This window comes from Neofelis nebulosa, chromosome 10 (genome assembly GCF_028018385.1).
Source record: "Neofelis nebulosa isolate mNeoNeb1 chromosome 10, mNeoNeb1.pri, whole genome shotgun sequence".
NCBI classification, from domain to species: domain Eukaryota; kingdom Metazoa; phylum Chordata; class Mammalia; order Carnivora; family Felidae; genus Neofelis; species Neofelis nebulosa.
Genome location: NC_080791.1, coordinates 59,616,653 through 59,633,849, shown reverse-complemented (window position 1 = coordinate 59,633,849; position 17,197 = coordinate 59,616,653). Strand labels below are relative to the sequence as shown.

Here is a 17,197-nt window from a genome sequence, read left to right as displayed (position 1 = left end):
GTTAATGGTAATGGTGGTGGTGGTGCAGGGGTTGTAAATATTTATTTGCAGTTTCCTGATTGACCTCCTGGACTTTCCACATGTTGGCACACCGCCTCCCCACGAGGTCTGCCTTCAGGCCTGAATACAAACAATATCCTCCTGATTGCCATTTCTGACCCCATTCTTTGGGCATCCCCAACTCCCTGTGCTTAATCCCTATTCCACGTAGCTCCATTCATTTATCAAATCAAATAATTACTGTCTGTGATGTGCCACACACTGCTCTGTCTAGATACACAGAAGTTCACAGAACAGCCTGTAGTCCCCATACCGGTGAAGAATTGCATTATGCTTTATTCTGTTTCTGGATGAGTCTCTTACGCTAAATTTGGAGTTCCTGGAGGAATGAGACAAGATCTGACTCCTCTCTGTGACCCACACCCTGGCAATTGCTTAAACAAAACTTGAATTTTGAATTGAGTAAATTACAGCCTCCCATTTCCTTGGCTCACACCATGCCCCCATATCCTGATACAAGGAGTTGGAGGAGAGGTCACCAAACCCAGTAGCTGTCATCACCCCTCAAATCAAGACCCTGGGGTTCTGTAAATTTAGGGCTCATGAAGGGTAGGAGTCAGCCCCACCTTGTTCCTGCAGCTAGTAACTTGAACCACATGTCTCAGGTAACAGCAGCAGCTTCTGCATCAATAATTGAGAGCAAGTCCAGCCGGCCTCAGAGTTCTCTGGCCCTGAGGCCTCCCCCTCCTGTTCTAGGCTCTGATCTTCCCCAACCAGAAGTCTCCAGCACAGGTAAGCAGGGCTCTTGAGTGTGGGTTCCCAAGCACACGAGTTCAAACTCACTATCATTCACCTCACATCCATTTATACACTCTTACCTTCAATTTTAGTCCCCACCATCACCAGGAGCTCACGAGGGTCAGATCTGGAGGAAGGGGTGGATGGATGGTTCAAGGTATGGGAGAGGAGAAGACACTTACCCCCCCCCCCCCTTAGGGATAGGGCTTGGGAGAAGAGGCTGGAGTAGGGGGGAAGCATGTGCTGTGTGTATACATGCTTTTACAAGGAATTCTGAGAGAGAACATAAAAGGTGAATGCAGGGGAAGGGAGACAACTGGAGAAGAAATATAGAATCAAGGACTCCTCCCACCCACAGGGAAGAGCAGATGGAGGGGTGGGAAGAAATCTCATCAGGAGATGCAGGCGATTGGGGGGGGGGGTAGGATATTTCCGAAGACTGTGGAAAGTGGTCCTGAAGGGGTGACGACAGAGATGAGGCGAAATGGGTGGGAGAAGTAAGGTGAAGACAGAATCAGGGGGCAGAGGTGGGAAGAGGTGGTTTGAGGTTGGGTGTAGAACGTAGACTAGCATGGATTCCTTGAAAGTACATGAGCTTGGAATTGGACCAATTCAGATTCAAATCCTGGTTCTGTTGTATGACTCTGCACAAAAGACTTAGCCTTTCTGAGCCATGGTTTGTAAAATATAGGGATAATACAAATGACAAGCAATGGTGGGTTTCCCTGTCTGCCTTCCTTCACCCCAGAGCCCTGGTAGGGACTATGTCCCCCGCCATCGCACTGGCCTTCCTGCCACTGGTGGTGACATTGCTGGTGCGTTACCGTCACTACTTCCGACTGCTGGTGCGTATGGTCTTGCTGCGGAGCCTCCGAGACTGCCTGTCAGGGCTGCAGATTGAGGAACGGGCCTTCAGCTATGTGCTCACTCATGCCCTGCCTGGAGACCCCAGTCATATCCTCACCACCCTGGACCATTGGAGCAGCCACTGCGAGTACCTGGGCCACATGGGGCCTGTCAAAGGTCAGTGTTCCCTAGCCTTCTGCTCCAGGAAATACCCCCAAGATGGTAAGGAAGGTCTGAGATCTGCCAGTGCCTACTGGGCGCATTGCGCAGGTTCTTCATCCTGAGTCTCTTTTTTCTCCTCTGCAAATGAGGGGGCTGGGCAAAGTTATTCATTCATATAGCAAACACTTACTGCCATCCCATTTGAACTAGGCATGTACTAGGTGCTAGGTTGGAAAAGGAGGTAGAGGCCACACAGATGAATCAGCCATAAATGCTAGCCTCAGAGGGGGCATAATACAAAGGGGATAACATCTCAGCACATAACCCATAACTCTGTAATTATCTGTGCTGATTCATTCTCCCCTCACCGTGGAGGCTCCCACATCCCATTCAGGATAGCTACCTGGCTTTGTCTCAGTCCCAGCTCCTGGCACAAGTGCTTTTAGAGTCTGAAGAAATTTTTCCAATTCCCAGGTTAGAAAGATACCCAGTGAACAAAACAAAGAGGAATGAAACTGGAAGTTCTAGCCAAGGTCTCTCAGGAACCTGGTGCCTGTTTCTGCCTTAGCCTTCCTGGAGGAAGCAACACTTAAATGGAGCCTATAAGGATTGTTTTCAATTTGGCCAAGCAGATAAGGACAGGGGTAGGAAGAGGCAAAGCCAGTCACATATACTAATGCACCATGAAGGAATGAGCCAGTGATGACTTGGTTGACTCTGGGCACAGTTGTTTGGGAGGACTGTGGTACAGTCTACAGATGGGAAGAGCTGGAAAGGTTGGATAGGATCAGGTCCAAGAAGGTCCTGAATGTCAGGCTGAGGATCCCAAGTTCAATCCCAAAGGCCTTTAGGATCACAGGAACCAAGGAGCAACAGGGTCACATTTGTTTGTTGGAAAGATAGCTAGTGGCTGGTACAAAGATGAGACTGAAGGACGAAAGCCTGGAGGGTCAGAGGACGAGCGAGGCAGCTGGAGCTGTAGTCCAAGGAGGAGACCCCAGCTGGTTGAGGGCTACAGTGAGACAGGTGGACATTTGAGATCCCTTTCTATCAGGGGCCCTGCATCCATCTCCATGTCTGCTGCAATAAGCCATCTTCCCCCCCAGGTCAGATCCTGATGCGGCTGGTGGAGGAGAAGGCTCCTGCTTGCGTGCTGGAGCTGGGCACCCACTGTGGGTACTCCACGTTGCTTATTGCCCGTGCCCTGCCCCCTGGGGGCCGCCTTCTCACTGTGGAGTGGAACCCACGCACCGCAGCAGTGGCTGAAAAACTCATCCGCCTGGCTGGCTTCGACGAGCGCACGGTCAGCCCCTGCCTTCCTGACCCTAGTATCTTCCCTTCCACCCCCAGCCTTGCCCTAGCCAGGCCTCCCCCGTAAGGGAATCCCACCTAGGAGATTCCCCCAGTAAGGGAATCCCACCTAGGCAGCACAGTAGGAGACTGTGACCCTGGGTGATGTGTGAACTCCTGTCTGTTCCAAGTCATTTGCTCATATTTGCTGCTGGATGACAAAGGAGCAGTTAAAAGGAAGGTCTTTGGAGACCAGCAAATATGGGTCCAAACCTTAAGTCTACCTCTTGTGAGCTGTTATGACTTTGGGCAAAGAACTTATCCTCTGAATCTCAGCTTCATCACTGGCAGAATGGAAATCACAATACTGATCCTGACTTCTTGGGTTCTGAGGACAGAGGAAATGGCATAAAGTAAGCCAGATCCTGGTGAAGTCCGGTATGGGAGAACAGACCCTCCCACCCTCACCTCCAACTCCTCCCATCCCCACAGGTGGAGCTCATCGTGAGTAGCTCAGAGGAGGTGGTCCCACACCTACGAACCCAGTACCAGCTGAGTCAGGTAGACTTGGTGCTCCTGGCACACCGGCCCCGACGTTACCTGCGAGACCTGCAGCTTTTGGAGGCCCATGCCCTGCTGCCAGCTGGTGCCACTGTACTGGCTGACCACGCGCTGTTCCCTGGTGCACCCCGCTTCCTGCAGTATGCCAAGAGCTGTGGCCGCTACCGCTGCCGCCTCCACCACACTGGCCTCCCAGACTTCCCTGCCATCAAGGACGGCATAGCCCAGCTCACCTATGCAGGGCCTGGCTGAGGTCCAGGCCCAGGGGCACTTACTGCTGCCTCTCCACCCCCACCGAAGCAAGGACCTCAGAACATCCATTCTTCTCCCTGCTTGTGGCCTGACACATGCTGGACTCAGGCTGGGGAGGCTGTCCTCCAACCTCTGCCCCACTCCAGTTCTACACTGACCTGAGACATCAAGTTCTATCAGGATGCTTGGTTCCATTACCCCCCTCCTTCCAGAGAGCCATGGATTGACAGGCAAGAGACCTGGGCTCCCAACCCAACTCTATCACTGATTTTCTGGGTGACTCCAAGGGAGTCCCTGTGCTGCCTGAAGATTTAATCTCTCTTAACACCAAGGAAGCCAGCTGGAAAATCTCCAGGGGCCTCCTAGCTCTAGGCCTCAGAAGCCTTCCTTCCTCAGCCCATGCAATTCCAGTTAGGATCAGAGGAAACAGTAAACATTGAGTTAGAGGCTCTGAAGGAATGGGTACAAGCTGAGCCAGAGAAAATGGTAATGGAGACTGGGCCCAGGGCCAGGACCACCTCTAGCCCTGGACAACATGATCCAGTAGGCTTGCCTGAAGTCCCTTGTATGCCCTCTGCCTGAAGCTCAAGAGAAGACGCTGGATTCCTCTGGGCCCGACCAACAATTAGGGAATAGACACGGGGAAAAAAAATAAAATCATTCCTGTGTCTTTATTAAAGGGAGTTAGAAAGAGACTATACCTGGCAACCAAGGGGTGAGGTAATGGGCGGAAAGGTGGGGTGGGCTCAGGCCCTGGAGACTCAAGGGCAAAGTGATGGCCTAGGAGGAGCCAAGGAGACCAGTTCTTGGCAGCAGCTGAAGAGATACCCAAGGGTGAGCTTTCAGGCACTGGGGCAATCAGCTGGTTCTGCAGGGGGTGCAGGATAAGTTGGGCTGGCCTGGAATTTGCCTGAGGCCACCCTGCCTTGTCTACCTAGATCATCCACTGGTCCTGATCCTGTTCGTTGCCTTCCATGTCCACCTGGAGAGAAGGCTAGGTGTGGGTGGGGAGGGGCCTCAGCCACCCAGCCGGCCGTAGTCCCAGATCCTGCCCCTGGTTGGATCCAGAGTCTCTGTATCCTTGGCCACCAGTTAGGTCACAGGCAGGGGCCCACCCCCACACCCCTGCCTACCTCATTGACCTCTCCATCATCAGGTGACTCATTGTAATCATTCATCTCATCCATGTCCTGCATGTCCTCATCATCCTCTGAGTCCTCTTCACTATCCTCGTCGTCATCTTCATCCTCCTCTTCCTCGTCATCATAGTGCTGGCGAGGCAGGGGAGAGCCTATAGGCTCTATAGGCTTGCCTGGACCACTTCAAGGGCTGGTCCACTTGGAGCCTTTCTCAGGGGCAGTGAGTGACCCTCCATTCCCCAGACTTGCCCCCCGCCTTGAGTCTAGCAGACTGGTGCATGTTTTGCAGGACCTTGGTGCTAGGTCCAATGGCCACCCACTCTAGATCCCCTTTATGGCCTCTGCCTAGAGCTGAGGACCACAATTGCTCTGGAGTCAGAGGTAGGACCTTCAGAATTAGAGCAAAGCTTTAGTCCACCTGAGCCCCACAAAGGCCCTACCTATTGGAACCACTCACCTCCGAGGCCGGCTTGCCAATGGGTACCAGATTGTTGTCTTTCTCTGCGATGCTCTGGAGCTGTGGCCAAAGGGGGAGAGGAGGGTCAGGGCCCAAGCAGGGCATGTCAGGGGCATGGGACTGGCCCACTCTGCCCCTAAGAAGATACCCCCACCCCCAAGTATGGAGAAGCTTCCTCTCAGTTTCTTTCTTTTTTTTTTTTTTTAATTTTAACGTTTATTTTTATTTTTGAGACAGAGAGAGACAGAGCATGAACAGGGGAGGGGCAGAGAGAGAGGGAGACACAGAATCTGAAACCGGCTCCAGGCTCTGAGTGGTCAGCACAGAGCCCGACGCGGGGCTCGAACTCACGGACCGTGAGATCATGACCTGAGCCGAAGTCGGATGCTTAACCGACCGAGCCACCCAGGCGCCCCTTCCTCTCAGTTTCTAGAAAGAGTCAATCCCTTTGTTTCTTGTCATCTGCTACTTATAAACTGGATCCAACTAAATTCTCTGGGCCATGGTTGCCCTATGAGATTACAGTGAGGGTAAAGTGAGAGACTGACAGAGAATATGGCATCTGCTACGTCCTCAATACAGTCAAAATTACTATTTCCTATGAGTTAGAGAACAGAGCCTGGGCTCCAACCTGGCCCAGAAATCCCATGGTCCCACCGTAAATCAGTAGCATAAAGACTGGAACCTAGGCCTCCTACCTCCCAGATTGATTGTTCCCAGCTCAGGGCAAAAAGCTCCTCCAGGATCATGGTCTGTGAAAGGCAGGGGAGGTCCCTGACTAAGGCTCCACCACTGTGCTAGGTCCTTACTCACCCAGGCCTGATGCTGTTGCTCTTGCTGCTGCAGCTCCGTCTCCTCCACACAGGGTCGATCCAGATTAAACCACAGTGTCTCAGTCACACGGGGGAAGAGTGAGGGAAACAAGGTGGACATGGCTCCTAGACTGAGGTAAAGGGCCAGGTGAATCCAGATCAGAAGTATTTGATTTCAGTTATTTGGTTAGTCTGATTTGGGGATGGGGTGGAGTAGAAGGTAGGGGGAAATAGCTCTTCCTTGTGGGAATCAGACAGACCTGGGTTTGAGTCCTGGCTCCACCACTTACTAGCTGTTTGACCTCGGCCAAGTCACTTAACCTCTCTGAGCCTCAGTTTCCTCATCTGTAAAATGGGGGATAACAGTTATACCCACCCTCATAATTATTCTGATAATCAATTTACTTTGTGGAGAAGTAAAGCTGTTTGCAAGCTATTCAAGGAGTGGAAAATGGAAGCCAACATGTAGAGCTATGAATCCAGAATGCAGACTGGTATTACAAAATTAAACAAAATTAGAGTAGCAGGGCTCCACTGACACTATCTTTACCTCTTCCAAACATGAAGACCTACTTTTTGCCCTTTTATGAGAATCCATTCCATTCTTACTCCACGTCAGAAATTTAGGGCACTAATCACCTCTCTCATGAACCACAACCAAACTGGGGTGGGGATGGGCTACCACGTGCAATATGGTTCAGAAAGGCATTCTAAAGGCATGAGTAAATGCATAAATAAGTAAATGTTAGGCTGAATGAACTAACGTGAGAGAATACGTAAATTCAGCACAGATTTAGCTGAGGGAGCGGACCAGAAAGGTCCCAGAGAATCTGAATTAAAACCTTTCAGTTCACAGGAAAATCAAGGCCCTGGGACAAGCAACACTGTCTCTAGGTCACACAGTGAGGTGGGGCATAGAATTCCTACGGGGAAGAAATCGAGGCCAGGCACTAGAAGAGATGAGCAGGAGAAAAGGACCTACGTCTAGTTCTACTTTTGCCCTAATTCATTTGACTGATCCTGGGCCAGCCGCTGTCCTTTAGTAAACCTCAGCTTCCCGGCCCGTGTCACTGACACAACACCCATCCTCACGGCCAGTAAGTTTGAGGCGAGAGACCGAGGCTCCGAAAGCCCCACCCCTCGCGGCAAAGCCACCGCCCATTCTTCGCTTATTATGAAAATGACCGCGGGGTGGCCCAACAAGAAGAATGCAGGGGCGGGATTCGAACAGGCATTTGCCCTTTATAGGGTTGCTAATCGCAAAAGCAGCGAGGCCTGAATAGGGCCAATTAACTGGAAGAACTGCTGGGTGACAGAAAGTGACACCAATGAGTGACGGATCTTGTGAGATGGGGTGGAGCTTAGCCTCGAGGAAGCGGCCAATGAGCTGGAGCTCTTTACTGTGTTAAGAGTGTGGGCACGGAGCTCCTGAAGAGCCGGGTCAGGGCCACGGGATTTCTCCGAGGGAGGAAGAAGAGAAGGGGCAGAGACAGCAGCCTCAGCCTGGCTTCCGTACTTACCGCGCCGAGAGGCGGCAGCCGGCAGCGACCCGGAAGCACTTCTCTCTGCCTGAGCGGAAGGGCCCACCAGAACCGGGGAAGCACCAACGCATGCGCCTTCGCTCTCCTTTTGTTTCTCGTTCCCGCCCTCCACACCGGATGTGACGCTCTACACCTTAGTCACGTCGTTAAGGTTGGAAATTTGCCTACTCTTTGGCCCCTCCTCGAGCCTCCGCCGAGGGCCCTCTCCAGTCTGGCCCCGCCCCTCCGTGTTTAGCCTGGCTGTGCTTGCGAACGCCTACTGAAAACTAGCAGCAATCTGTTTTAGTACTAGGACTGTTCGTCCTGTGGCGTCCTAGGAAAATTTGTCCACTTTTACCCCAGAATTGCTGAGTGATATTACACCTCATCTGCCTTCCCATTCTCACCCTAAGTTTCTTGTTGGGGCGCATGCTTTATTTATGTACGACTTCAACAGAAATAGTTGAGTCCTGGGGCACCTTGGTGGCTCAGTTGGTTGAGCATCCAACTTTGGCTCGGTTCATGATCTCACTTGGAGGGTTGGAGCTGCGGGACCGGCTCTGTGCTGGCAGTGCGGAGCCTGCTTAGGAGTCCCTCTCTTACCCTCTTTCTCTGCCCCTCCCCCACTCGTGTGGGGGGGCGGTGAGGGTGTGGGCGTGAGTGTGTGGGCGTGTATGTGTTTGCGTGCACTCTCAAAATACATAAACTTAAAAAAATAGTTGAGTCCATACTATATTCCAGACTCTGCTAGAAGCTGGGGAAAATCTAGGAACATGGTCCCTGCCCCCAGTAGACCTCACACTCCAGTGGAGAAGCCAGACTCTGCAGACCCGCTGGGGACTCACAGGTTTCATACGATTGCCGGTCCAGTTCCAGTTCTGCATTTGAAATCATGTATGGGTTTGAATGGGTTTGAGTGACTAGTCAGCTTCAGGCACTGCTTTTGGGGAATTCAGCTGCCCTCTCCAGGCCTGGGCTAAATACATTAGTGGTCAGCCTCGTCATCTCTCCCACTCCTTCCCTGATGATTCTGTTCCAGTAACCTCTGACTCAGCCTCCCCTTCAGAGATCATGCCTTCTGACAACGGCAGTCCTTCAAACCCAACCCCCATTAAGCTCCATCACCCACCAGCCTCTTCTAGAGCTAGCATTCACCCACAGTTCTACTCCTGACCACACCAGATGTGTGAAGTTTAACAAGTCGTTTTCCCCACCTGGATTTAGTTTTGTCTTCAACCAGCTTCGGAAACTATGCAGCCTTCCGCCTATCCTGGACTGATGTGAGGATTTGACGAGACTACATATTTAAGTCGTAGTGTACTGTGTACGTTAACATGATTATGTTTCCAAGCAGCTCTAGTTGTTACAAAGTTTTCATTAAAGAGTAAATTTTGCCTCTTGGAACTGTCCACCTTTTTCATCCATTCACTCAAATACCTTCTGGGTGCCTTACTGTATTCCTGTCACTAGTCTAAATAGTGGGTACATAATAGTGAACAAAACAGACCCTCCCCCCACATCTCTTCATGCAGCTTCCATTCTAATGGAAGAGATAAACAACAAAGAAGTTAAATAAAATATATAGTTTTAAGATAGCAGTAAATGCCTAGGAGAAAAATCAGAGAAGCGGGGAGGGAAGTTTTTTTTATTTTAGGTAGGGAGGCCAAGGAAGACCTTATTAGGAAAATGACTTTTGAATAAAGGTCTGAAGAAAAAGAAGGGGGAGGGCATTGATATGATGTTTAGGAAAGAACATTTCAGAGAGATCAAGTACAAAGGGTGGAGAACTGCTGGAGCATAGTGTACTATGGTGAGAGCAGGAGATGAGGCCAGAGAAGTAGCAGGAGCCAGATAGTACAGCCTTGCAAGTCACAGTAACGATTTTAGCTTTTACTCCATCTTGAGAATCCTGTGAAGGGTTTTGAGCAGAAGATCCACATGATCTGATTTACATTTTAACAGTTACTCTGGCTGTTCTATGAAGAATAGATTTAGGAGGGAGAGTGGTAGAAGCAGGGAGACCAATTGGGAGCCAATTATAATAATCCAGAGGTGGGGGATGAGAAGTGGTTGAAATATGAATATATTTAGAGGGTAGGGACAAGAGAGCTTGCTGAGAGATTGGATGTAGAATATCAGAGGCAGAAAGGAGCCAAGATGTTTGGACTAAACAACTGGAAGACCAGTGTTGCCATTTCTGAGATGCAAAAGACAAAGGAGATGCTGTTTTGGGGAGGCAACTATCTGGAGTTCATTTTTGGGTGTGTGGAGTTTGAAATGCCCATTAGTGTACAGATGGTGAGAGGGCAGGAGGAGGAAGGGACAGGAGGTCTGAGGGCCAGGGGAGACATCTAGACTGGATATATCAATTTGGGAGTTAACAGCACACAGATGGCATTTAAAGCCATGAGACTAAATAAGATCATCAAAGGAGTGACTGTAGATGGAAAATACTTTCCTTCAACATTCAGGATTTGAGGAAACTAGGAGAAGCCGCAAACCAGACTGAGAAGGAGGGCCAAAATAATAATAATAATAATAATAATTAGAAGAAGGAGAAGAAGGAGAAGAAGAAGAAGAAGAAGAAGAAGAAGAAGAAGAAGAAGAAGAAGAAGAAGAAGAAGAAAGGAAGGCAGGCAAGCTGGGAGATATCCTGTAAGTCAAGTAAAGAAGGGGTTTCAGGAAGGTGGTCATGCTCCACCTTTAGAAATAAGCCCATCAACCCAACCAAAGGAGGGATGCAGAGACTCAGAGCACAGTGAAACGAGGTTTTAATCAATGTTCTTGCAAGTGGGTGTCTGACAAACAGGCACGCTCTGGGCATTTACCGCAGACAATTTGTTTCCTAGCACACAAGTCCCTCCCCTGGTTCCTCACTGGCTATGTACTACAGAGGTTACAGTCTTACCCGGGCATTACCTATGCCCATGTAAGGCAAAAGGTAATCTGATTGGAACAAATGTACATTCCCTAAGGTGATGCAGAGACTTTCAGTCTCTCCTCCCTTTGTTCTTTGGCGCATGCTCATTGCAAAGCCCAGGAAAATAAGCCTGCAAAACAGAGAGGGGAAGAAGAACCAGGAAATGAAGTATCTAAGGCTTTGGGACTCCATTGTGTGTGTTTGGGGTGAGGCAGGGGCGGGAGGCAGTTTGTACATATTTCCAATAGGTTGTAAACCTATTGTTAACTAGACAGCACAGCTTTTGTTTGGTATTTCTGAAAATAATAATCATCTCCCTTCTCACATCTACTACAACCTAGTTCTGTACAAATTGTGTTTCTAGTTGTTTCCCAAGCAGACCAGGAACTCCTGAGGGCACAGACTTAAGTGGTTTCTATGTCCCCAGGACAAAGCCTGACGTCTCCCATCTCCTCGATCCCTTCTCTGCTTTTCCTGTGGCCTATGTCCCCATGAGTCTCTCCTCCTGCTTCTTTTCCTTACAGGATCCCTACTGCCAGCACCTTTTGCCTCTCATGCTTCCTGACAGCTCTGGCCTAGTGGAAATTCCCCTGTAAGCTAGAGTTTCTTACCAAGGTCTTTAGCCAGGTTCAACAAGCCATGGTGACTGGTTAGTTCCAGGTAGAGGAAGAGGGAGTGGGAGAAATGGAAAATTTGTGTGATTCCCTATTTTTGGCTTGGGTAACTCAGCCAATGATAGTGACATTTGTTTTACATTCATTATCCATCATTTAACCTTGCCAGGTGTTTAACTTGCTTTCATTTCAAAGATAATAAAACTAAGACTCTGAGAGGTTAAGGAATTTGCTTCATATTCCTTCCTTTGTTCCACTGTTTGGTCAACATTTATTGAGTACCATGCAAAAGCCAGACACCATGCTAGGCCCTATGGATAGAGCAATGAAGCAGAAATAATCCCTCTCGTAGAGAAAAATATAGTGCAGTGAGGACTAAGTCAATCATAGACAATTATAGGAGAGCATAGTAAATGTTAAAATCAATGTATGCAAGAGTGTTATGAGAGTACAGAGAAAGGAGAGATGAATGGGTTCTGGAGAAACTGAGTTTAGACTTTTGTTCCAGGGAAGGAAACATTTGAGAGGGCCTTGAGGGATGAATAGGAGTTTACCTGGTAGACAAGTGAGAGAAGGAGCTGTACAAAGGCATTATTACCTTTAAGGGTATGGAGTTGAAAGGAGATGATGATGTGTTTAAAGAACAGTGAAAATCCTTTTGGGCAGAACCAGGTATCTGAGGATAGAGAAAGAGAGATGAGAAAGAATGTTAGGGGAACTCAGATGGGAAAGGCTTTGGTGGCCCTGAGATTGAGTGGACAGAATGGGAGCCAGGAATCCTGGGCCTTACCTTGACCCTATTGTGACTTGGTGGGGACCCAGGCAGATTCCACTTCATATCCCAGCTTCTGTTTTCTCTAACATAATATCCCAAACATGTCTCCAGATCTATGTGAGTCCCTAGAAGATACTTCCTGGCCCTGGCCCTTCTGTCCTGAGATACTACTTGCTCCTTCATTGTGTTTTATTCAAGCCAGCCCTGGGCTGAAAGTAGGAGGTAGGATAGGGATTTCTCAAGAGTCAGAAATAAGTCCAAAGCCCATAGGCTAGAGAGGAAAATCCATGGCTCTGTGCAGAGAATTCTCCAGGATCCAGGAAGGGCAAGAGCTGAGTGATGTGAATACAATATCTCCCTCCTATTTGTTCCTGAAATGTTTAGAGTGCATTTTTGCTTCAGGGCCTTTGGGCTTACTGTTCCCTCTGTCTGGAACACATCCCTCTTGCGATGTAACCTCTGACAGTTGGTTTCTTTTGTTTTTTTGTAATGCAAGTGCCTGACTTAAGCTTTGGTTACTGAGCAGTCCAACCGACAGCCATTTCTAATAAACAGGCCACCTCTCCTCCACCAAGTCTCCTTTGTTTTAGGGATTTTGCTGACTTTGATAACTGACCACTTTGGGCCACTTGTTTGTTCTCTTCCCCCACTTTAAATTCTCACTCTTAAGTTTTAAATTCTCCAAAAAGACTGGGCCCTCAGGGGCAATTAAGTGGCTCAGTAAGTTAAGCATCTGACTTCAGCTCAGGTCATGATCTCGCGGTTCATAAGTGCAAGCCCCAAGTCGGGCTCTGTGCTGACAGCTCAGAGCCTGGAACCTGCTTCAGATTCTGTGTCTCCTTTTCTTTCTACCCCTTCCCCACTCGGGCTCTGTCTCTCTCCCTCAAAAAAACCCAAAAAACAAAAAAACTGAGCCCTCAAAACCCAAGGCCCCAACCATCGACCCCAATAAAAGCAAAACCCCAGAACCCCAGGCCCATATGCTCTTTCTATGGTGACCTTGCTGTGTGGCCACAAGTATGCTATGTAATTTCCAGGTTCTGTAAGTAATAAACCTTTCCTCCAAAGTTTCCTGATGATTACTGCTGAAGGGCATCTTAAAAAAAGAATCACAAGGGCCAGCCCAACCACAGCACTGCTTACCAGTAGGCTGAGACCAGCACAGAACAATTGGTATTGATGCGGTTTTAGAATTGGGGGGGTGGGGGCAGGGGTGCATCCAGAACCATTGGCTAAGAAAGAATTCTTGAGACATCTTTGGTGCAAAAAGGTGATTTTATTAAAGCATGGAGCAGGACCCATGGGCAGAAAGAGCTGCCCTGGGGTTGTGATAGGTGATTGATAATACACCCTCAGGTTGGGAGGTGGTTAGGGATAGCATAGGTCTTCTAAGGAATTTTGGAGGCAAGGTTTCCAGGACCTTAAAGGGGCCAGCTGTTGTTAGGAAAAGGCATATATTACTGTCTAGTAAAACCTTTATCATGAGACTCTTCAGATGTATTTCAGTGGGCCGTATGCTTGGAGGATGATTGCCAACATATATCTTTGGGGGGGGAGGGGGTAAAGGAAGTTTCCAAAGCAATTTTTATATGTTCAGGTAGACTTACAGGATCCTAGAGGTTGGGATAATGTTAAGCTAAGGTTGCCTTTTGCCCTTAGCAAAGTGTCATCATCGAAGCAGCTGAGCTCCTAGAGGAATGTCACTCTGCTTGTCCCAAGGACTTGTCAATGAGCTGTAGGCAGTAAGGAAATTTAATTTTTCGTTTGCCTTTGTTTCCACATCAGTGTGGCTGGCAGGACTGCATGATGGTCCTTGCAGTTACCTTAGCGGGGGAGCGAATGCCTTTTTTTACCTGTAACTTGCTTATTAACCACCTAACTCAGATGGGTAACATCATCTCAGAAAGAAGCACCACTTGCTGGGGGTCTGTCACACTGCTATGTGCTTTTGCATACTGGCCCTGTGGTATGTTGTCTGTGGCGTGCAACACAAAGAGTCACAGCTATCATAACAATCCAATGATCTCCCCAGAGCATCGCGATCAAGCCCACAGGGTCTAATGAGATAATCAGACTCCTAATTATAAAGGCCTTAATTGACTATTACTGTGTGAGAGGGTCCTCCATGCCTCATGGCCAAGAAGAGCTAAGGAAGGTAGACTGGATCACAAGGGCATTGTCACTGCCCAAGGAGAGGCTCTGGGCTAAAGACACAAGGAAAAGAGGACAGGAGACTCCCACCTGCAACCACTGAGTCAGTGAGTTATGCTTGGACTACATGTCCTAATCCAGAAGACTGAAATAGCTTTGCAAGCGGAAACCAATGGCACCACCAGAGGGAAAATACAACAGAGGCCTACAGTCTCTGACACCACTTCACTCACTACTTCCACTCTTCATCCCCTGACCCAATGGGATATTACCAATCCCTGGTCAGATGTTACTACAAAAAATGATGGACAGATATACATGTCCTGAACATCTGGTGCCAGAGCCTCTTGAGAACCCTGAGGAGGTACACCATCTCCTTGATAAATGCAAAACCCCAAGACACTTCCTGGGTGTTAGTCAATGCCATGTAAACCAAAATGCAAGGCTCTGGTATTACACTCAGATGCCTAGGAGCTTTTCCCAAAGATCCTATGTATATTGCGCTAGTGGAGGCAGACCCCAATCCAGAGAGGTCTTTTGGTACACTCTGGAAAGGAAAGCAGCCACCTAGCAAGAGGGCTTACAGTGATGTCATCCAAAATTCTTGGTAACAACACCTAAGATTAAGGTAACAGGATAAAAACAAAAAGTAGAAACTGAGACCACAACTGTACCTTAACTGAAATTCAAACATTTCTTAGAGATTTTATGCAGCAGGAAGGAAAGAGAGGAACAAACAGGCTATTGCAAGTTTTCTTGTTGGTTTGGAATGGGCTCTGAATTATTACTCATGGCTGCCAAAATGCACCACTGGCCAGTATCTCTGAAGACCGTAAAATCCATAACTTTTTAAAAGATCCATCCAGGCTATGTGCTTGTTTCCTCTAAGATATCACAGATCCTGAACCCCTCAGCTTTCCCCTGAATGGGGCAGAACTAGAAGCACACTTCTGGAGGCATCCCTGCCACCAAAGGGAAAGCTGATATGGTTATCAAGGCCTCCAAGGAAGAGGGAAATGGGGCAAAGGCCCCTAGAGTCCCCTCATACTCACTTCTCTCCTCCCTTGGATATTTACTGCCTAGCTCCATGCCATCTTTCCATCACAGTGATCACTGCTAAGGCTCACAGTGAATGGAAAGACTAAGGTGAAGCCCATCTCCTGCTGCACAAAATGAGCATGGTCCCATGGGTTTATCCTTTTCATGACTACAATGACCCAAATGACTCCCTCTTCATTTCCATTTCTGAATAGGCCCGATTTGACCTCTGAGTCCACAGAATTATTTTTACGGGGTGCTCCTCTAATTAAAGGTCAGTGCCACTATATTTTCCAGGTGCCAGCAAAACCATCAAAAAGGCACTAAAACCCCAAGGAGAAAACTTACATTCTTTCTTGGTCCCTTGAAAATGTAAATCTCACCGTGTCTTTGAAGTGTAAACACCCCAGGATGTAACTTAAGTCTACTTGTCAAGGACAAGTACAAATCTTAAAAGCCTTCACAACTATTAGTAAAATGCTTTAGCCATTGGAGCAACACACCTTAACTTGTTCCATCTGCCAACTGGGATTCAACTTTTTTATAAACTAGTGACTTTTATGTTATGTACTTGATTCATGGCTAAAATTTTGCAATAGTGTCTCTGTGTATCTCTGTATGTTTATGTATGTCTGTGGATATATGTTCTGTACATGTGGGTTTTTTTTTCTCTCTCTCTACCTCCAGATGGTACTGCCAAAATTAATTGATAAGAGTTCCATTTAATTGGCTTAAAAATGAGCACTTAAAGGGGTGCCTGGGTGGCTCAGTGGGTTGAGCATCCAACTTCAGCTCAGGTCATGATCTCGCAGTTGGTGAGTTCGAACCCCACATCAGGCTTTGTGCTGACAGCTCAGAGCCAGAGGCCTGCTTTGGATTCTGTGTCTCCCTCCCTCTGCCCCTTCCCCACTCATGCTTTCTCTCTGTCTCTCAAAAATGAGTAAATGTTAAAAAATTTTTTTTAAATGAGCACTTATGAATTAAATATTCCTAAAACTCAGAAATACAGAAACTAACCCAAATGTTTTTTAAGTTCACATGATCTGGGATAATCTTTGGTAAATAAATCTAGTTTAAATTTGATTTAATTAAAATCGGTATGTCTTCAGAGTTATCAACATTAACTATAATGCAGACATACAACTTTTATTCTACCTGGGTTTATTAGTCAAATTCATGTTATCTCTAATATAAATTTTGTCAGGAAGAACAGTAGCTTGGGATGATGGCTGACTTTGTCTAGTGTCTAATGAGGTGTTTTCGGGTATCCTAAACATAATTGTTAGGAGCAGTGATTTAGATAGATGTAAGTGGGACAAGAGTTTTTAGGTGAAACTTTCATCAGTAATTATATCTTTTTTTTCAACGTTTTTTTTTGTTTTGTTTTGTTTTTTAATTTATTTTTGGGACAGAGAGAGACAGAGCATGAACGGGGGAGGGGCAGAGAGAGAGGGAGACACAGAATCGGAAACAGGCTCCAGGCTCCGAGCCATCAGCCCAGAGCCTGACGCGGGGCTCGAACTCACGGACCGCGAGATCGTGACCTGGCTGAAGTCGGACGCTTAACCGACTGCGCCACCCAGGCGCCCCCATCAGTAATTATATCTTATAGCATGTCCAGTTTCATGGGGCACCTGGCTGGTTCAGTCAATGGAGCATGGAACTCTTCATTTTTTTTTAATGTTTTATTTTTGAGAGAGAGAGAGAGAGAGAGAGAGAGAGAGAGAGAATAAGCTGGGGAGGGGCACAGAGAGAGGGAGACACAGAATCCAAAGCAGGCTCCAGGCTCTGAGCTGTCAGCACAGAGCCTGACATGGGGCTCCAACTCGAACCGCGAGATCATGACCTGAACTGAAGTCAGA

General features: G+C 48.0%; 2 protein-coding genes across 2 annotated transcripts; one reads left to right on the top strand and one right to left on the bottom strand.

The window, feature by feature from the left end:
* Window positions 1-1,388: 1,388 nt before the first annotated feature.
* On the top strand, window positions 1,389-9,241 carry LOC131487318 (transmembrane O-methyltransferase homolog). The gene is made up of 4 exons (XM_058687938.1): window positions 1,389-1,821; window positions 2,913-3,109; window positions 3,589-8,009; window positions 8,877-9,241. The coding sequence occupies exons 1-3, from the start codon at window positions 1,389-1,391 to the stop codon at window positions 3,907-3,909; spliced, it is 951 nt and encodes a 316-aa protein (XP_058543921.1). The 3' UTR covers window positions 3,910-8,009; window positions 8,877-9,241.
* LOC131487324 (anaphase-promoting complex subunit 15) lies at window positions 4,562-7,957 on the bottom strand. The gene is made up of 5 exons (XM_058687949.1): window positions 7,838-7,957; window positions 6,319-6,448; window positions 5,506-5,565; window positions 5,043-5,180; window positions 4,562-4,891 (listed from the first exon to the last, which is right to left on the bottom strand). Exons 1-5 carry the CDS (start codon window positions 7,927-7,929, stop codon window positions 4,844-4,846), a joined length of 468 nt encoding a protein of 155 aa, XP_058543932.1. The 5' UTR covers window positions 7,930-7,957; the 3' UTR covers window positions 4,562-4,843.
* Window positions 9,242-17,197: the final 7,956 nt, after the last annotated feature.